The 17,932-nt window shown below is 35.0% G+C and overlaps 1 protein-coding gene across 4 annotated transcripts in view; it reads right to left on the reverse strand.

The window, feature by feature from the left end:
- AGTPBP1 (ATP/GTP binding carboxypeptidase 1) overlaps window positions 1-17,932 on the reverse strand; it is a 184,557-nt gene that overhangs the window by 148,862 nt on the left and 17,763 nt on the right. For all 4 annotated transcript variants that reach the window (XR_006680885.1, XM_045298624.1, XM_030887909.2 and 1 more), the window contains exons 2-7: window positions 15,857-15,981; window positions 11,956-12,023; window positions 9,307-9,370; window positions 8,787-8,933; window positions 6,792-6,923; window positions 2,805-2,898 (exon numbers count right to left, since the gene is read on the reverse strand). Coding sequence is in view for 3 of the 4 variants with exons in the window: in XM_045298624.1 (XP_045154559.1) it covers window positions 2,805-2,898; window positions 6,792-6,923; window positions 8,787-8,933; window positions 9,307-9,370; window positions 11,956-12,023; window positions 15,857-15,981 (630 nt within the window). In the remaining variant the exon portion in view is untranslated. The remainder of the gene's footprint in view (window positions 1-2,804; window positions 2,899-6,791; window positions 6,924-8,786; window positions 8,934-9,306; window positions 9,371-11,955; window positions 12,024-15,856; window positions 15,982-17,932) is intronic.

The raw sequence follows: 17,932 nt of genomic DNA on the forward strand, positions 1-17,932 counted from the left end.
TTAAGAAGGGAGTATGGACTTCTACTCACAAACAAGATAAAGTAGCAGGACCCCAGATCTACCCTTCTACCTAATACAACTTAAGAAAAAAAAACTACACAGAACAGGCGTCCTCAAACTGACCCGCGGACCACATGCAGCCCGCTGAGGACATTTATCCGGCCCACTGGGTGTTTTTGCCCCGTTTGTTTTTTTAACTCAAAATAAGGTATGTGCAGTGTGCATAGGAATTTGTTCATAGTTTTTTTTAAAACTATAGTCCTGCCTTCCAACAGGTCTGAGGGACAGTGAACTGGCGCCCTTTTTAAAAAGTTTGAGGACCCCTGATATACAAGAACAGTTTAAGATCAAGCAAAGAAGATAGAAATTCATAACAGAGGAAACAAAAGAAGTGAGCCTTAATTGCACCAGCTTACTATGCTTACCTACATAAAGAATGACAAAATTAGTTTATTTGCAATATCCAATGAAATAATGGATCTAGGCAATGTCCTGAAAGATGGCTAAATCATTAAGCAAAAAATTGATGCAAATACTTATGATTGCTAGAACATCTAACCAAATGATTTTAAGTGAAGCAAACCAAGGTATCCAGCACTAATGAAATAATTTTGGAAAAAAAAAAACACTTATTAATATGTTTATGCCTTTGAATTATACACCATGTTAATTATAAGTAAATAAAGCTGTTGAAAGTTTAAAAGCAACAGCAACAACACAGGAGCCCATCTACAAGTGAGACTTCTACAAGTGAGGCTTCAGCTCTGTCTACAGAAAATATGAAGAATATAACTACATGTTAAGTAAACCAAAGGTATAGCCATCCAAATCCAGAATATGGTGCCTCCTACAAGACATTATCATCTCCAAGATCCTTCAACAAATAAAATAAAATAACGGGGGGGGGGGTTCACAGAGAATTACAAAGAATATGAGACATATCAATTACATATAATGTAGAGATATTACTAGGAATCTCATAAAAAATTTTAAAGTAAATTTTTTAAAGCTTACTGCCGTCAAATCGATTGATTCATAGGGAGAACTGTCCCTGTGGATTTCTGGGGCTATAACTCTCTAAAGGAGTAGAAAGCCTCCAACTGTAAAATAATTTTTCTAAGCTAACTGGGAAATATTAGCAGATAATTAGGAGTAATTATAAAGAAATCATAATGTAGAAGTTCTAAAAGCAAAAGGTCTATATTTGATATAAGCATACAAGAGGACTTCAAAAGTTCATGGAAAAATAGAATTAAAATGTAATCAAATTTTTCCACAAACTTGTTAAAGTCCCCCTTTCATATATCAGGGTTGATTTTCAATAGTGTCTCTACTTTTATATGTATTCAGAAATTTCCTAAATAGGAAGAATAAAGTATGGATTCTGATTCAAACAAACCAACTGTGAAAGGGCAATTGTGAGGTGGCGTAGTGACTACTTGTAGGGCTGCTAACCACAAAGTCAGCAGTTCAACACCATCAGCCAGCTGTGTGGGACAAAGACAAGGCTTTCTACTGCCCTGAAGACTTAGTCTCAGAAACTCACAGAGGCCGTTTTACCCTGTTCCTATAAGGTTGTTATGAATCTGCATCAACTCAATGACAGTTGGTTTGGTTTTTAGTTTGAGAGAAAATTATATATAGAACGGATTTTAGAGTTTATTAAGTAGTTAATAATTTTGTTATGATTTATTAAAATGTGTTATTTTTTAAATTCCACATATTTAGAGACAATTAAAAAAATATCTAGGATTAGTTTACAAAGAAAAAAACATTGATATAAATATGTACTCTTCATATATGTGGTATCTAGAAATTTGGTTTAAAATGTCCCAAATAAAAAACAAACAGAAATATAGAGGGGGAGTAAATTAAACAAAAGTAGAATACTAATAATTGTTGCATATACTATAATAAATAAAATATCAATAATGTAACAATATAAGCATTATATATTATACTATACATTATATTATAATATGTTGGTATTAATGTTATAAAATAGTGTTATGTAAAAATAAATTTGTTATAAATTATATATTATCAAGGTTTTATTATAATAATATAATCAATTCAATATGCTTAATGGTATATCACATTCCACTTTATATGCATATTTGAAAAAATCTGTGATAAAAGGTTCTTGGGGAAAAAAATAACCCCTGATATGACTGAGCATCAACATAACTAAGTAATTAGAATCTGCTTCCATTTTCAAGGCTGAAAATCCACTATTATATACATATATACCTCAAAATTGGGAGGGGAAAAAATAGAATTATATCATTTTGGCAAACAGAAATATAAAAATTTAAGATACAGTCAAGTAAGCGTGAAACTAAAGGAAGAAGCTACTAAAACAACTGCAAAGCTGGGTGAGCAACAGTAGGCACTCAATAGATGTTTGTGAATAATAACACTCTATAAATGACCTTAATCGTCTTAGTCACTGTATTTAGGACTGCTCATATAAAATATTATATTTACATATATAAATGAACAACATATAGTAAATGTGATAATTTAGTATAGCAAATATAAAGTTTTATATAACTATACAGTTAATGCAAAGTCTAAATTTAAATAAATATTGCATAAAATAAATTTAATATATTCAAATTTTGATAAATATTTTAAGGTTATACTTTCTACCAAAAACATAAAAATTACAATAGAATTACTATTTAAGAATTAAGAAAGGACCCTGGATACAACCTAATCCAACCTGCTCATTGCACAGACCAAGAATAAAGAGGCCCAGAATTATAGAGACAGCCTCAATGTACACTCAAAACATTACTCACTTCATTAGACCTGAATTCTTCTTACTAAATGGTCCAATAATTTTAAACATCAGTTCCACAACTCCATTTTTCCCTAAGGATACTGAATTCACAGCTGTGAAGGAAAAAAATATAAATTATTTTTTAAAACACAGCTAAAAAGTATACTCTTCATGAGATACATCAGCCTAAATAAAACATATACAAATTATTTAATACATGTGAAATTAAATTGCAAGACGGTAAGTCAACATAAGTCAGGATTGACTCAGTGGCATTGAGTTTGGTTTTTTTGCCAAGTCACTCAAGAACCACGTTAGTCAATCATTGAAGAGATGTACTTTTTTTAAATAGAGAGTTGCAAAGAAATTCTGAAACCAGTAATATGAATAAGGGAAAAAAGGCTGTTAAAAATAAATTTTAAAAGCTCTATTTATTTATTCAATAAATTTAATGAGCTTCAGTAAATACCAGGGGATGATTTAGAAACAAAAATAATCTCCGAATTCAATGAACAAGTAAAGAGAACAATAGTAAAAAATATATATGCAATTGCTAATTATTTTCTAAGTAGATTAATCATTGGAGGGTACACAAGCTGCACCCATCATCCAAAGTAGAAGAGAATGTCTGTCTGGAGAAAATAAAGTTTGGGCTCAATTTCCAAGATTAAAAAAAAGGTATAGCTATAGATCTGGGATATCTCTGAAGACGGTTAACAGAGACAGTACACAGAAGATGACTGCCACAAGTACAAACAGTTACATATTGTGAAAGCACATTGTATCAGACAAACCCATACAAACGGAACAATGAGATGGAGAAAGCAGCTAAGAAATAAATTATGGGGGGAAAAAGAAAGAAATTATGAAGGGCTCTATAGTTCAGTCTTTTCAGCTACAAGAATTAACAAAAAGAATAGAAAACCAGGTTTCAAGTAAAACAGGTCAGAACCAGCAGAGTCTGGAGAAGACAGATTTACAAAAGAAAATTAGAAGGCTATCTAGGTAAAAGACAATGGATCTTAACTAAAGCAAAGTAGCATGAAAGAAAGTGTTTCACAAGAAATATGCAAACAATTACCTAACTAAAAAATTCTACTGAACATTCAACTCTGAACAAATATGGTTAACAAAATTACAGATGAGTCAATTTCTAGCCTTTTCCTGGTTCATTCACTAAAATGTCTTTTAAAACGTAACTCCTAATGTTTTAAATGATGATTTTTATAACTTGTATATTTGGGCTTTTTACTACTCTACTTCTTCTAATTGTATCCCTGGTGCTATCTATTTTTTTTAAACCCAATTCAGTTTTGTTTTGTTTTTTAATAAACTGCTTCCCTCTTTACTATTTTATTTTTCTGCTTTCCTGTGTTTGTTGCTCTGTTCTTAACATCTTTAGCTAGACATCTTACTAATTTTCTGATGTTCTTTTTAATGATATAAGTGTTTTCTAAGTGTTAATGTTATTTTCCTCTGAGTATGCTGTTAGTTGCTACCAAGTCTATTCCAACTCATGGTGACCACATATTCGCAGAACAGAACAGAACAGGGTTGGTTTTTTAAGATTGTAATCTTTTGGATACAAATTGTTAAATGCATCTTTCAAGGCGCTTATGGGTAGCTTTGAACCTTGTACAGACCAGGGAATAAAGAGGCCCAGAATTACAGACAGCCTCAATATACATTCAAAACATTACTCACTTCATTAGACCTTAAGCACTTAATCGTTTGTACTACCCATATTATCAAAGTGTGGGTCTATGTATATATATAGAAACACGAAACATACACATGATGATGTATACATGTATATAAACACATACATACGAGTGGGTACCCCAAAAAATGGAATTTTCTTTTTCAAAATTATGTTTCTAAATTTTTTTAATTTAAATAATTTTATGTTGGGCTCTAACAGCTATTATAACAATCCATAAATCAATTATATCAAGCAAATTTGTATATATGTTGCGATCACCATTTTCAAAAACATTTCCTTTTTTTTTTTTACAAAACAACCTACCACCTTCAAAGTATTCTCCATTACACTTAATATTTTGTCAAATTTGTGATTCCATTCTTGGAAACATTTTTCAAACTCATCTGTTTGAATGGCTGACAGCACCTCCCTCAATTTTTTTCTTCACCTCTTCTAAATCATCAAACCGCTGTCCTTTCATGTCCCTCTGGATTCGCAGAAACAGAAAGAAGTCGCATGTCAAGTGAGTAAGGTACATGGGGCAAGAGAGGCCAAAAACTGGTGCAATGAGATAACTGTGTGAGCAGGTGGCATTGTCGTGGTGGCAGTACCACTCCCGGTCTGCCACAAATCAGGCCTTTTGTTCACACTATTATGCAATCTTTTCAGAATCTCTAAGTAGAAAGCTTGATTAACAGTCTGACCTGGTGAAACCAACTCCAAATGCACTATCCCCCCCTCACATCAAAAGATCAAATTAATGTCGTCTTGATTTTTTTTATTACACTTGACAAGTTTTGGGGTGAGGTGACAATGATTTGATTGATGTTTATCTTCAGAGTCATAAAAATAACACCAGGTCTCTTCACCAGCAATGACCTTGGGGGGAAAAGTCTGGATTGCTTCAGTTCTTTCAAACCACAGCATGTTTCTACTCTTTTTCCTGGTCAGTCAGAACCTGAGGCACAAATTTCGCAGAGACACTTCGCATTCCTAAATCTTCCATTAAAATTCGCTGATCCAAGCTCCAAGATAGTCCAGATAACTCCCCCAACTCTTTTAAGGTCCATTGTGGGTCTTTGAGAACCAGTGCACAAACTTTGTCAACATTTTGGTCCGTTCGGGAAGTTGACAGACATCCTCAATCGACATTTCACCTTTTTTGACACGAGAAAACCACTCGTACACTTCAGTTTTTCCCATGACACTGTCCTTGTAAGCTGTGTTCAATATCACAACAGTTTCTGTGGCATTTTTCCCAAGCAGGAAATAAAATTTCACAGCCACATGCTGTTCTCCTAAATCGGCCATCACAAAAAAAACGAGATGCGCGCAAAACTACTTTTACAAAAAAATTCACAGTGGCCAAAGAGAATCTTCAGAGGTGTCACCACTGGGTTCACTAACTTAGAATTGCTCAATGATTGCATAGCAGGGAAAACACATACTACAAAAGTTCCGCCCAGTGGAGCTTTTATCCACTATTTGCGGGGTAACCCTTTGTACAAATTTATATACATAACATACACATATATCTAAGCAAGTTCATTATAACTATTTTGTAATGATATTCTGCAATAACATAGAGCTGTACAAAGGTAAATCGAAAAGTATTTCTATAAAATCATCAAAACCTTTACGAAACAACAAAAAAAATCAAAATGTGAAGCTATTGTTTCTGCACATGTCCTCCAACTTTTGGGAGGCCACCTCTCTTATCTTTCTCTCTCCCTTCCTCTCTCTCTCTCCCTCCCTTCCTCCATCGCTAGGGCTTCTCTAAAGAATTTTGTGTTCTTTGATTTACATCACATCAAAACAATAGTTTGGCATCCTTGATAGATCCAAATTGTGTTCCTTTGAGATGTTCTTTGATTTTGGAGAACAAGAAGTCTGAAAGAGCGAGATCAGAGGTACAGGGTAGAGGTCTCCCAATTAAATTTTCATAGGACAGTCCTGTTACCCTCAAAGAGTAATCAGGTATACCGTCACATTGGGGAAACAAAATCTCACTGACACTTTCCTTGCAGTTTTACCAACTGCCAATACCCTCATCTTCTCCCACATTTTTTCCACAGGAACTCCACTCATCCCCTGTACTCTAGTACTTAAGGAGAGTACTCCAGATTATCTCAAATCACCTTTTTAACCCATATCTCCCTTTTGTGGTGTAGGAACCAAAAGCAGCAATATTAAATCTTTGCTTTCCTTGTTCACAAATGTTCACAGAATAATGATACTTTAAACTTTTCGTTTTGTATCATTTCACAACCTTGAGTTCATCAAAAGATGCTCTGGCATACTCACAGTTAGCAGAATATACTCGCAAAAGCTGCAGACAAGGTAGAACCAAGCGATGATTCTGCAGATTCTGCTTGACCAAATTCAGAGTTATATTCAGAGCCCCATTAATTCTAGCTTTCACTCCAAATTTTTTGTCTATTTAAAAGAAAAATGAAAAACAATTAACTCATGAAATTTTTTAATGAGATGCTATCATGAAGCAATTGTATCTTAAATTTATTTTGAACTCACATCATCATATAGAGTCCTGAAACAAAATTGTCCTTCTGTAGTATGATTTTTAAAGTACTCTATTAAGAACTAGGGAGAACATTGAAAGAAATAGCATACATTTAAAAGAATACATAGCATGAAATAAATGATGAACTACAACTCAAAGCAGATATTGAAATACACAATGCAAACTAAATGCATCAACAGCTTACTTTATTTCGTGGAAAACAGAAAAAGATAACTTGTCCTTAAGATGACGACAAGAACCGAGAGAATAAAACTTATCAAGGAGTCAAATTCTCTTATTTTAAATCTGGAAGGAAAATCCCTTTTCAGTAAAAATTGAAGAAGGGATTCAGATCTCAAATACAAGAATTAAGGAAAGATAAAAGCTCACATATTCCCTTAGTAAACTGAGTATGTTTAGATTATAAGGTCCCAAGGCTATCTAGAAAATTAACACCATCTCAGGGTTGGTTTCTATAAAACATCACAACTAAAAGTGCAAGTTAAATATTTATAAGATATATAAGAGATATGCATGAAATACAGGGGGCTTCAAAATATTGATGGGAAAATTCCATTATCTTTTAATTCCATCCAAAACTTTTTGAAGCCCCCTTAGGCATACAAAGAGCACTGATGGTTTGTTGGATGGCTTACTGCAAAGTCGGTAGTTCCAAACCACCAGCCACTCCTCAGGAGAAAGACGGGGCTTTCTACTCCCGTAAATAGTTCTAGTCTCAATGGAAACGCACAGAAGCAGTTCTACCCTGTTCTAGAACAGGGTTGCTATGAGTCAGAATCAACTCAATGGTAGTGATTTTGGTTTTTATTGGAGATATATATATATACTATGTAGAGATATATCCTTAGTGTTTACAATAAACAGTTTAACCAAACTTTAAAAACTAAAAACCAAATGCAAGTAACAAGGAAATGGCATAACTGCTTTAAAATTACTATACTAAGAGTTTAGGACAGCGCTTCTCAACCTGTGGGTTGCGACCCCTTTGGGGTCGAATGACCCTTTCACAGTGGTCACCCAATTCATAACAGTTGCAAAATTACAGCTATGAAGTAGCAACGAAAATAATTTTATGGTTGGGGGCGGGGGGGTGTTCACCACAACATGAGGAACTGTATTAAAGGGTCACAGCATTAGGACAGTTGAGAAGCCTGGTTTGGGAGATCATTTTAATCCTTTGTTAAAGTAAACAACTCAAGTTCTACACAGGGGACACGTTTCTGCACTAACCTAACAAACATCAGCTTCCTCCTGTGCTCTATTTCTATGTTTGTAATTTTTCATGTGTTAATACTTTGCATGTAACTATAATAATTAAATTATAAAATTTATCATTTTTCATGTTAAATCTGTCCTTAATTGGCCTGTAAATTTCAACAGTGAGAAACAAGCATGCAAGAAATTACTATTAATGAAAAGCACTGGCACATTTTACATCATGTTGCTCAAATCATTCCTGCCCATTCTCCCTCCTTCTAGGGACACCAATATCCAGACAAGCATTTATATGTACAATCAAATGCAAACATCCACCAGCATACTCTAGTTTCTACAGACTGCCTCCTTTTTCTACCCTATGCAAATTTATTTATTTTGGATCTCCAATTCTTGCAGGTTGCTTGTAAAAAGCATTCATTTCTAAGATCGAGAACAAGTGACACACCTGAAGATTCAAACACTTAGTAGTTTCATGGCAGATAAAAATCAGTGTTAAAAGAGGGTTTCAGAGTCAACAATGACACACGTAAAGCCCTTACCTTTGGGCCCAATCTTGGAAAGAATAGAATGAATCTGTACCATTAACTCTTCATTTGGGGGAGATTCTTTGCTGGTATTCATCAGTAACTGTAACAATATTTGTGAACCACCTTTGGCGACTAAAAAACTAGCTCTACGACCTCCACCTAGAAATTTAAAAACAATTTTTAAAAACAGCAACAAATCTGGCCATAATATATTAAATACCGTAATCTTTGAAGTGATGAGTACTAAAGTCAAACCACCAAAATTATTTTTATCTCATTTCCTTTTGCTACAAAATGGCACAGAGCGAGCACATGCGATGCTTAAACTCTTAAGTTCAAGGCTCTAAATTACATGGGCTCCCAGAGAGTTAGAGGGATATTGAAAGATAACACAAACACAGTGACTCTGAAGGAATTTCAAAGTCCAACTCCATAATGGCTTCTACATGAGGATCAGAAAATGGCAACATGCATAGGCTGACCTTTGACGACTGGATACAGACAGAAGTTAGACCGAACAAACAAAACTTACCAGCTGACACCAGCTCAACAAGAATGTTTAAGATATTCAGGGTAGTTTGAAGATCTTTTGTGTTCTGAAATAAATATTTTAATCGGCTTATTAAAACATTGTCAATTTTTTTTATTCTCAAACTTCTACCTGGTAGGATCTACCTGTATTTTACAGGTGGCCTTTTCAACTTCTCAAAAACCAAATGTATTCATTCAGGTTTTCATTATTCTCCTGTATCACTCTGGTCACTTCTTGTTGTCCTTAAATTGCTTTACAGATCGTTCGAGCTATCATTTTCTTAGTGCCAACGTTATTATAAGAATAAATTTCTCACTTGAATTCATCATCTTTTTATCAAATATCTCATACAAGAAAATGAATCAAAACGTAAAAGTCATTGCAAAATAGATAGTGGCCATCTGATCAGTCACCCAGCTCCCCCCTCAGAAAGTAGTCATGGGATACAGAACATGCTTCAGTCTAAGGCTATTTTATTATTTATGCAGCTAAGTAACCTATTAATGGATTTTTCTGGTTGTTTTAAAATCTTTTCCTATTAATAACATTATAAAAATAATTAAATGCATATAATTACTTGTAATCAAATATATCTACATAAGGGATAAATTTCCAAACTTCTTTATCAAAGAATATGAGTATTTCTTTGGACATTTTATCAAATGGCTCTCCAAAATGAAATGTGTATACACCCACCAGCAATGTACAAGAGCACATATTTCCTAAAGTCTGAAATCCAATCTAATTGGGAATATTTAAAAGCTACAATTTGGTTTATATGTCTATTATTCATATGATGTCTATGCATACTGCTTCTGGGAAGTGTTTGTTTATAACCTTTATACATTTTTCTATTTGATTTTTTACTGATTTATAGAAATTATTCATATATTCATAAAGATACTATAGTAATTCAAAATATCTTTCCTTAGTTTTCCAAATTATATTTTTAATTCATTTGTTTTTGCTACTTGAGTTAGTTAATTGTGCCAGCCTGGCCGATAATCACATGTGGTGCTGGTTGAAAGGCGGAGGGATAAATGGGTGGTGAAGACTCGCCGTTCTAGTTCTCGGGTCTCTTGTTTTGTGATGGTTGTATCGGGTGCAGCTGCATTAGCAGTTCTCTGCTTCAGCTTGCAAGACTGACTTCCTACAAGACATCCCCAAGGAGAAGCCGCATGGATCTATCCCGATGCAGCCCTGGGTGCTGGAGCAGCCGTGTGGAGACCCTTGCCAGTGCTGAGATGCTTACACGTTCACGGACTCAGCTTTCCTCCTGCAGTCGGCATCATTGCCTCTGTTTTGTGAGGTGAAGGACTTTGTGGACTGGTGTTGGGTATGGGTTAATGTTGGACTTGTGGGCTTGGGCAGCATTGGGTTGGGATGTTTTCGCGATGCACCTTTTCTTTACATAAAACTCTCTCTTATACATGAGTTGCTGTGGATTTGTTTCTCCAAAGTACCCAGACTAATACACTACTCTAATTACATTTATCAATCTTTTCTATCATACCACCGTGTGTGTGTGTGTGTGTGTGTGTGTTCATATATAGAAAAGCCTTAAAAAAGAAAAGAAAAGCCTAGGGCTTTGAACCAGTTAAGATCAGTTCAATCACGGACAAAGAAGGGCACATGCACAAACCTGATTTTTTTGTTTAAACTCCTTATTATGAATTATGTGAAAGTTTACACACAGACGTCAGTCTTACATTCAAACATTCATAACAATTTTATTTCACATCTCATCTATTCCAATCCCAACAATGTATCACCAACTCCTCCCTGTCTCCTGTTTCCAATCCTCCTCCTATCCTCTCTGAACTCTGTCCTTAGATAAACACTGCCCTTTTGATCTGAATGGCTGTTGCCTTCATTAAATACAACCAAAATCCCATTGAGTATTTTAATTTCATGTTGGGATCTCTCTTCTGTTAAACTGATGTCTACTTACTTTTGCACAGTCTTAAACTATTTTACCTCCTGAAGCTTTATAATATGGTTTGATATTTGTAGGGCTGGCCTTTTATAAAACTCTTACTTCTTATACATTTTCCTCTTATTTTTGCTTTCCCCACCCTCTACTTGGACTTCAAAAGCAAAACAAAGCAATTAAAAACAATATTTGTATTGAGATTGCTTTAAAGTGATAGAATAATTTTGGGAGAAACGGTGGCTATATTCCTACTGAATAACATAAACTCCACATTCCCTATCCCTAACATTGCAGTGAATAAATCCATAATCACGATTCTCAGTGTATCCTGCTAGTCCATCCAACACTTATATCTTGACACAGAAAATAAATTATCGTAACATAATATAGTGATTCAACCAATATATGTGGGCAATCACAAATGCTTATCAGTTAAGAGAACATAAGAAATGATTACTTTCAATTCAATCATTTGTTTTAAAGTAAAAATTGACTTCCTAGAGCTTTATATTCTAGTGACAATTAGAAGAGCATGTTAAGACTAAAATTTATACTTACTACTATAATCACAAAGAAATATGGATACATGGATACATGTATAATATGTATATTTACTACATATTATAATATTCATACAACCATTCTAAATAATTGCTTAGTTCTTTAGTCTCACCTAGTATTACTAGTTACACAATTAAAGCCAGTTTATGATTTACCTCTAATGTTGCTAAGAGAACTTCCATTCCTGTAGAACCTTTAGCGGTCATTTCTTTTCTGGTTTTTTCTGAAAAGCAGAAAAAAATTTTGTTCTAAAGAAAGCAAAAAATAATAATAATAATAACACATGCATTTATTATCATATAGCTAATCATATGTATAATCAATTCTCTACAGTAATCCAGTAAATATATTGGTGCTTGGGTGTTCCTAACTCTAGCAGTTACTGTAAGAATATTTCCCTTAAATACATAGAAATATACCAAAGGACATTTCTGTATTTTAACTGTAATAAATATTGCCAATGTAGTCCTCAAATAGGCTGTTATAAACACTCCACTGACAGCAAGGAAAAGTGCTGGTCCACCCACCCCCACACACCAACATCAGAAATAAAAAGGTAAGTGTTATCAGTAGACTTGGAAAAGTGAATTATACAACACAGAGTTAATTTGTTTAGAAGCACATGCTAATTCTTCAGAGCTATTCTGATTTCATACACTGTATATTCACATAGATTTTCTACTTCCTAGTGTTGGAAAATGACAGCTGGAAAATCAACATCATATTGAGAAGTATTTATTAATGGAAAACTACTGAATTTCAGGTAAGAAAAGTGCAGTCTGTGACCGATCCCATCCCCCACACCCTTCTCCTTGAAAGGTAGTTGGTAAGAGTGTATTTTGTCAAAATGGAGGATGTTGTTGTTTTAGGTGCTATCGAGTCAGCTCCAACCCATAGCAACCTAAAGCACAACAGAATGAAACACTGCACAGTCTTGCACCACCCTCACATTGTTCCTATGTCTGAGCCCATTGATGCAGCCACCGTGTCAATCCATCTAGTCGAGGGCCTCCTCTTTTATGCACCCCCTCCACTTTACCAAACACGATGTCCTTCTCCAGGGACTGGTCTCTACTGACAATATGTCCAAAGTATGTAAGACTAAGTCTTGCCATCCTTGACTCTAAGGCAGTGGTTCTAAACCTTCCTAATCCTGCGATCCTTTAATACAGTTGCTCATGTTGTGCTGAACCCCCCCACCATAAAATTATTTTCATTGCTACTTCATAACTATAATTTTGCTACTGTTATGTATCTGGCAACCCCTGTGAAAGGGTTGTTCGACCCCCAAAGGGGTCGCGACCCATAAGTTGAGAACTGCTACTCTAAGGAACACTCTGACCTTCCTTCTTACATGCAAATCAGTTTTGTCCTTTTAGCAGTCCATGGTATTTTCAATATTCTTCTCCAGCACCACATTCAAATACATCTAGTTTTCTATGGTCTTCCCTATTCGATGTCTAACTTTCACATGCATATGATGCAGTGGAGAATACCATGCATGGCTTGGGTCAGACACACCTTAGTCCTCAAAGTAACATCCTTGCTGTTCAATACTCTAAAAACTTCTCCTGCAGCAAATTGACCTAATTCAATATGTGTTTTGATCTCTTGACTGCTACGTCCATGAGCACTGATTGTGTTGCAAGCAAGACAAAATCCTTGCCAACTTCTATCTTTTCTTCATTTACCATGCCGTTATCTATTGATGTAGTTTGAGGATTCTGATCTTCCATGCACTGAAGGCTGCAATCCTTGACCTTCATCAGCAAGTGCTTCACGTCCTCTTCACTTTCAGTAAGCAAGATTGTCATCTACTGCAAAGATTGCTAATAAGCGTCCCTGTAATTCTGATGCCACACTCTTCTTCATATAATCCAGCTACTCTGATGATTTGTTCAGCATGTAGATGGAACAAGTATGATGAGAGGATACAACCCTGACACAGACCTTTCCTGACTTTAAACAATGCAGTATTTCCTTGTTTTGGTCACACAACTGCCTCTTAATCCACATACCAGTTCCAAAAGAACACAAAGAAGTGTTCTGAAATTCTCATTCTTCTCAAGGTTATCCACAGTTGATTATGGTCCAGAGTCAAATGCCTTGGCATAGCCAATGAAACACTAATAAACATCTTTCTGGTATTCTCTGCTTTGAGCCAAGATACATCTTACATAAGCAATGACATCCCTTTTTCCATGTCCTGTTCTGAACTTTTGGCAGTTCCCTGTCAATGTCCTGCTGCAAAAGTGAGGATTGGCCATGAAATCGACAGCTGAAGCTTGCTTTGATAAAGAAGGGGGTGTGGGAGAGTACACAGACAGTGTACTCAGCAGAAACAGCAATCGCAGGGGTAAGTATTCAGGAATGACTACTAAGGTGATGTTGCTTATTGGAACAAATCAGCAAACTCAAGAGAAATTCAACAGGGAAATCTTGAAAAAGAGATCAACATAGAGGGGCTTAATGAACTCTCTACATCGTGGTTGGCTACAGGGCTGCATGTGAGATATAGGTCATGACTCAGTGTGGCCCTTCTAGCCATATTCTCTTTTGCCATAATTCCTCATCTGATATGTAATTCTAGACTCTATGCCTGTGGCTATAAACTCATTTTGGAAGGTGTTCTCTTCTATGCTAATGGACAGGATTAGGGTGGGATTAAGATCTGACGTTAGTAGAGGGTGTGAACCAAGTTATACTCTTTTCCTTGGGACCTTTGGACCCTACCTTATTAGAGGGTATGAACCAAGCCATGGGAGATGGTATCAGAAAATTACATGGTTTACTATGCCAGAAAGGACATATGAAGAGAAATGGTGTCACAAGGCCAAAATGCATTGGGTGAATCTGCTACTCAAGACCTCTTTAAAGTGTTAAATAGCAAGGCTGTTCTTTTGAGGACTAAGATGCACCAAACACAAGCCAGGGTGCTTTCAATCACCTCATATGCATGTGAAGTTGAAGAATAGGAAGGTTGAAGAAGAACTGATGTATCTAAATTAAGAACAAACAAGCCTGTCTTAGAAGAAGTTCAGACATGCTGTCAGCAGAAATTGGTCAGGGAGAAGAGCATCATGCTTGGTAAAGCAGTGAGGCAGCACAAAAGAAGTCCCTCAACACAATGGCTTGACACAGTGGCCACAACAATAGGCTCAAACATTAAGAACAATTGACAGCATGGTACAAGGCCTGGAAGTGTTTAATTCTGTTTTATACAAGGTCACTATGAGTCAGAACTGACTTGAAGGTACTTAACAAGAACAAGGAGAATATATAGGCAAATTACAAAAGTACATGGTAAACAGTACAATATTAAAGAAAATATATATATTATTCATCCATGGGGCAACACTCTAAAGCAGTGGTTCTCAACCTTTCTAATGCCGCGACCCTTTAATACGGTTCCTCATGTTGTGGTGACCCCAACCATAACACTATTTTGTTGCTATTTCATAACTGTAATTTTGCTACTATTATGAATTGGGCAAACCCTGTGAAAGGGTCATTGGACACCTACCCCCAAAGGGGTCTCGACCCACAGGTTGAGAACTACTGCTCTAAAAGAACCACAGTACTGAGCAGTGTTTGAGTATTGGTTGACTGAAAAATGGGGAGAAATCATACACATAAAATCATATTTTTTTTAAGAAAATGCTTTAAGGATCAATTTCTTCTGAAGTCATTCAGTTTTCTACTTAAGTCAATTTAAAACTGTTCCATTTTTACTGGAAAAATTATTTTATCAAATATTGAACAGCCTTAGCACATATGAGGAGGGCTTCACAAAGATAACCAAAATGTTTCACTATATTATCATTCCATTTATCCAGCACATTTTGGAGCTCCCTAATACCTTTCATAAACCTTTTGTTTAAGTCATTTTATTGGGGGCTCGTACAATTCTTATCACAACCCATACATACATCCATTGTGTCAAGCACATTTGTACATTTGTTGCCATCATCATTCTCAAAACATTTGCTTTCTACTTGAGCCCTTAATATCAGCTCCTCGCCTTTCATAAACTTTAAAAGCATTCCAAACACTTACCTTGACTTTGAGCCAGATGAAGAATTTTTGATGTAACATATCTGGCAGTATCTGATTCTGTGGATTCAGTATTGCTCTTCTCCAACTGAGCCAGGAGTCCCACGATCCGAGAATTATTGGTAAGACTAAAAGGAGGGTGTACATTAGGGCACAGTTGGCATCAGTGAAACTCAATACTACAAAAATTACTGTTTAATTTTTTTAATTCTACCTTTTAAAACTATTACATATTAAATGCCACATTTCCTTAATGTTTTACAAGTTTTACATTGGTAAAATTGTATCAAAAATTACATTTTACTTTAGAAAAATCACAAAGTACATATAACTCTGTCCAGCAATCTCCCTTTGTTCTGAAAATTCACCTTTCCACTTCCTAAGACTTTTTACCTTCTCAAAATTCCAACTATACCATACATAACCTCTCCCCATTCTTTTCTGTTAGTGCCCTGCTTGCTGGCTGTTATAAAACCAAACAGAAATATACCCAACTTCTATCATCATCTCCTTACACCGTCTGCCACTCTTTTAATAATTATGAAAGCATGCATGATACTGAAAAAAATCGCATTAAAAATAGTAATTTACCTCAAAACAATTGAGGGGACAAAAGCTAAAGAAAAATAAATGAATATATGTGCATCTAAATAATTCCTTTCTAAGAAGCATGCTACTTCCAAATCATGAACAGATGAATATGGACAAGCAGGAGACAGGCAGGTCAAATGAATGGAAAGTTATATAAATATCTACAGTTTCCCTGTTTCTCTTTTTCTCACGTACGGAATGAAAGCAAACAAATAATAATCCAAGCCACTCCCACCTCCAATTTAGGTCTAAAACTGTAATCAGCCCACACTTTTCGAGAGATTCCGCGTGAACACCAGAGGGCAATCTACCTTTTGGAAAGTAGAAAGGCAAGAACCACCTCTACTGCAAATGCTAAGCCCACATAGGACAGAGTACAACTGCTCATAAGTTTCCAAGGCTGTAAATCTTTTCTTTATGGAAGCAGAAAGCCTCATCGATCATTCTCCCTAGGGACAGTTGGTAAATTCAAACCACCAACCTTTCCATTAGCAGCCTAACACACTCCACCACTGAGCTCCTTAATGGGACCACAAGGTTCTAACATTAAAAAAAAAAAAAGTTCTATGTTCAGCAACGTGAGCCATACTGCAAAGCAGTACATTTTAAATAAACACACGTAACACTTAAAAGGGGAGTTACCAAACAAAATGAGGCCAAATATTAATCTTTTTAGGAGTTTCTATGTTATTTTAGAGTAAGAAAAACATGAATTGAAAATATAATCAAAGTAGAACATCAATTCAATTCAAGGTCATTTTAAAAGCCATGCTTACAAGACTTATCACTCAATTATTAGTTTCTTTTCTGCTTACAGTTTTTGATTCTTTGACTTTAAATTCAATCACAGAGTTATTTCCTTAAATGTCTATTTTCTTGGATACTGCATAATTCCCAGCGGTATACAGATATCATACTCACAACAAATAATTTCCCAAGGCCAGGGCAAGGGCAAGGGCTATGAATCCTATTTTCACATAATAAACAAATAAAAAAGCTTTATTACCTTTTTCCAACACAATATCTAAGTATAGTGCAAGAATAAAGATGTCCTTATAAACAAAGTAAAGCATAACAAAGACTCATAAAACATACCAAATGGAACACATCAAAATCAAGATTAATTTCATACTACATGTGTTTTCCAAAATGTATATTATCTTCTCAAATAGTTTACTCTTCATTTATGTATTATTTTTAATCACATTTATTTCTCTTTGAATGCTAAACACATTATTTTATGTTCTTTCATCATAATCATAAAGGACAATGAAAATGAAAAATTCCTTATCGTTTTATACTAGTAAATGTGTAGGTTTGGAAAACAATATACTATTTTTAAGTGACAGAGACTAATATTTCTCTCTTTTACATAATTATTAAAAACAATAAAATCTTTACTGATCACTTATAAATTATTTATAGATTCCCTGCGTTTCCAATTCCCATCTGTACTGCTGTGCATCCTCTGGTATAAACAAGATTTGC

Source organism: Echinops telfairi, unplaced genomic scaffold (genome assembly GCF_000313985.2).
Source record: "Echinops telfairi isolate 266 unplaced genomic scaffold, ASM31398v2 ScPeMD7_7429;HRSCAF=8467, whole genome shotgun sequence".
NCBI classification, from domain to species: domain Eukaryota; kingdom Metazoa; phylum Chordata; class Mammalia; order Afrosoricida; family Tenrecidae; genus Echinops; species Echinops telfairi.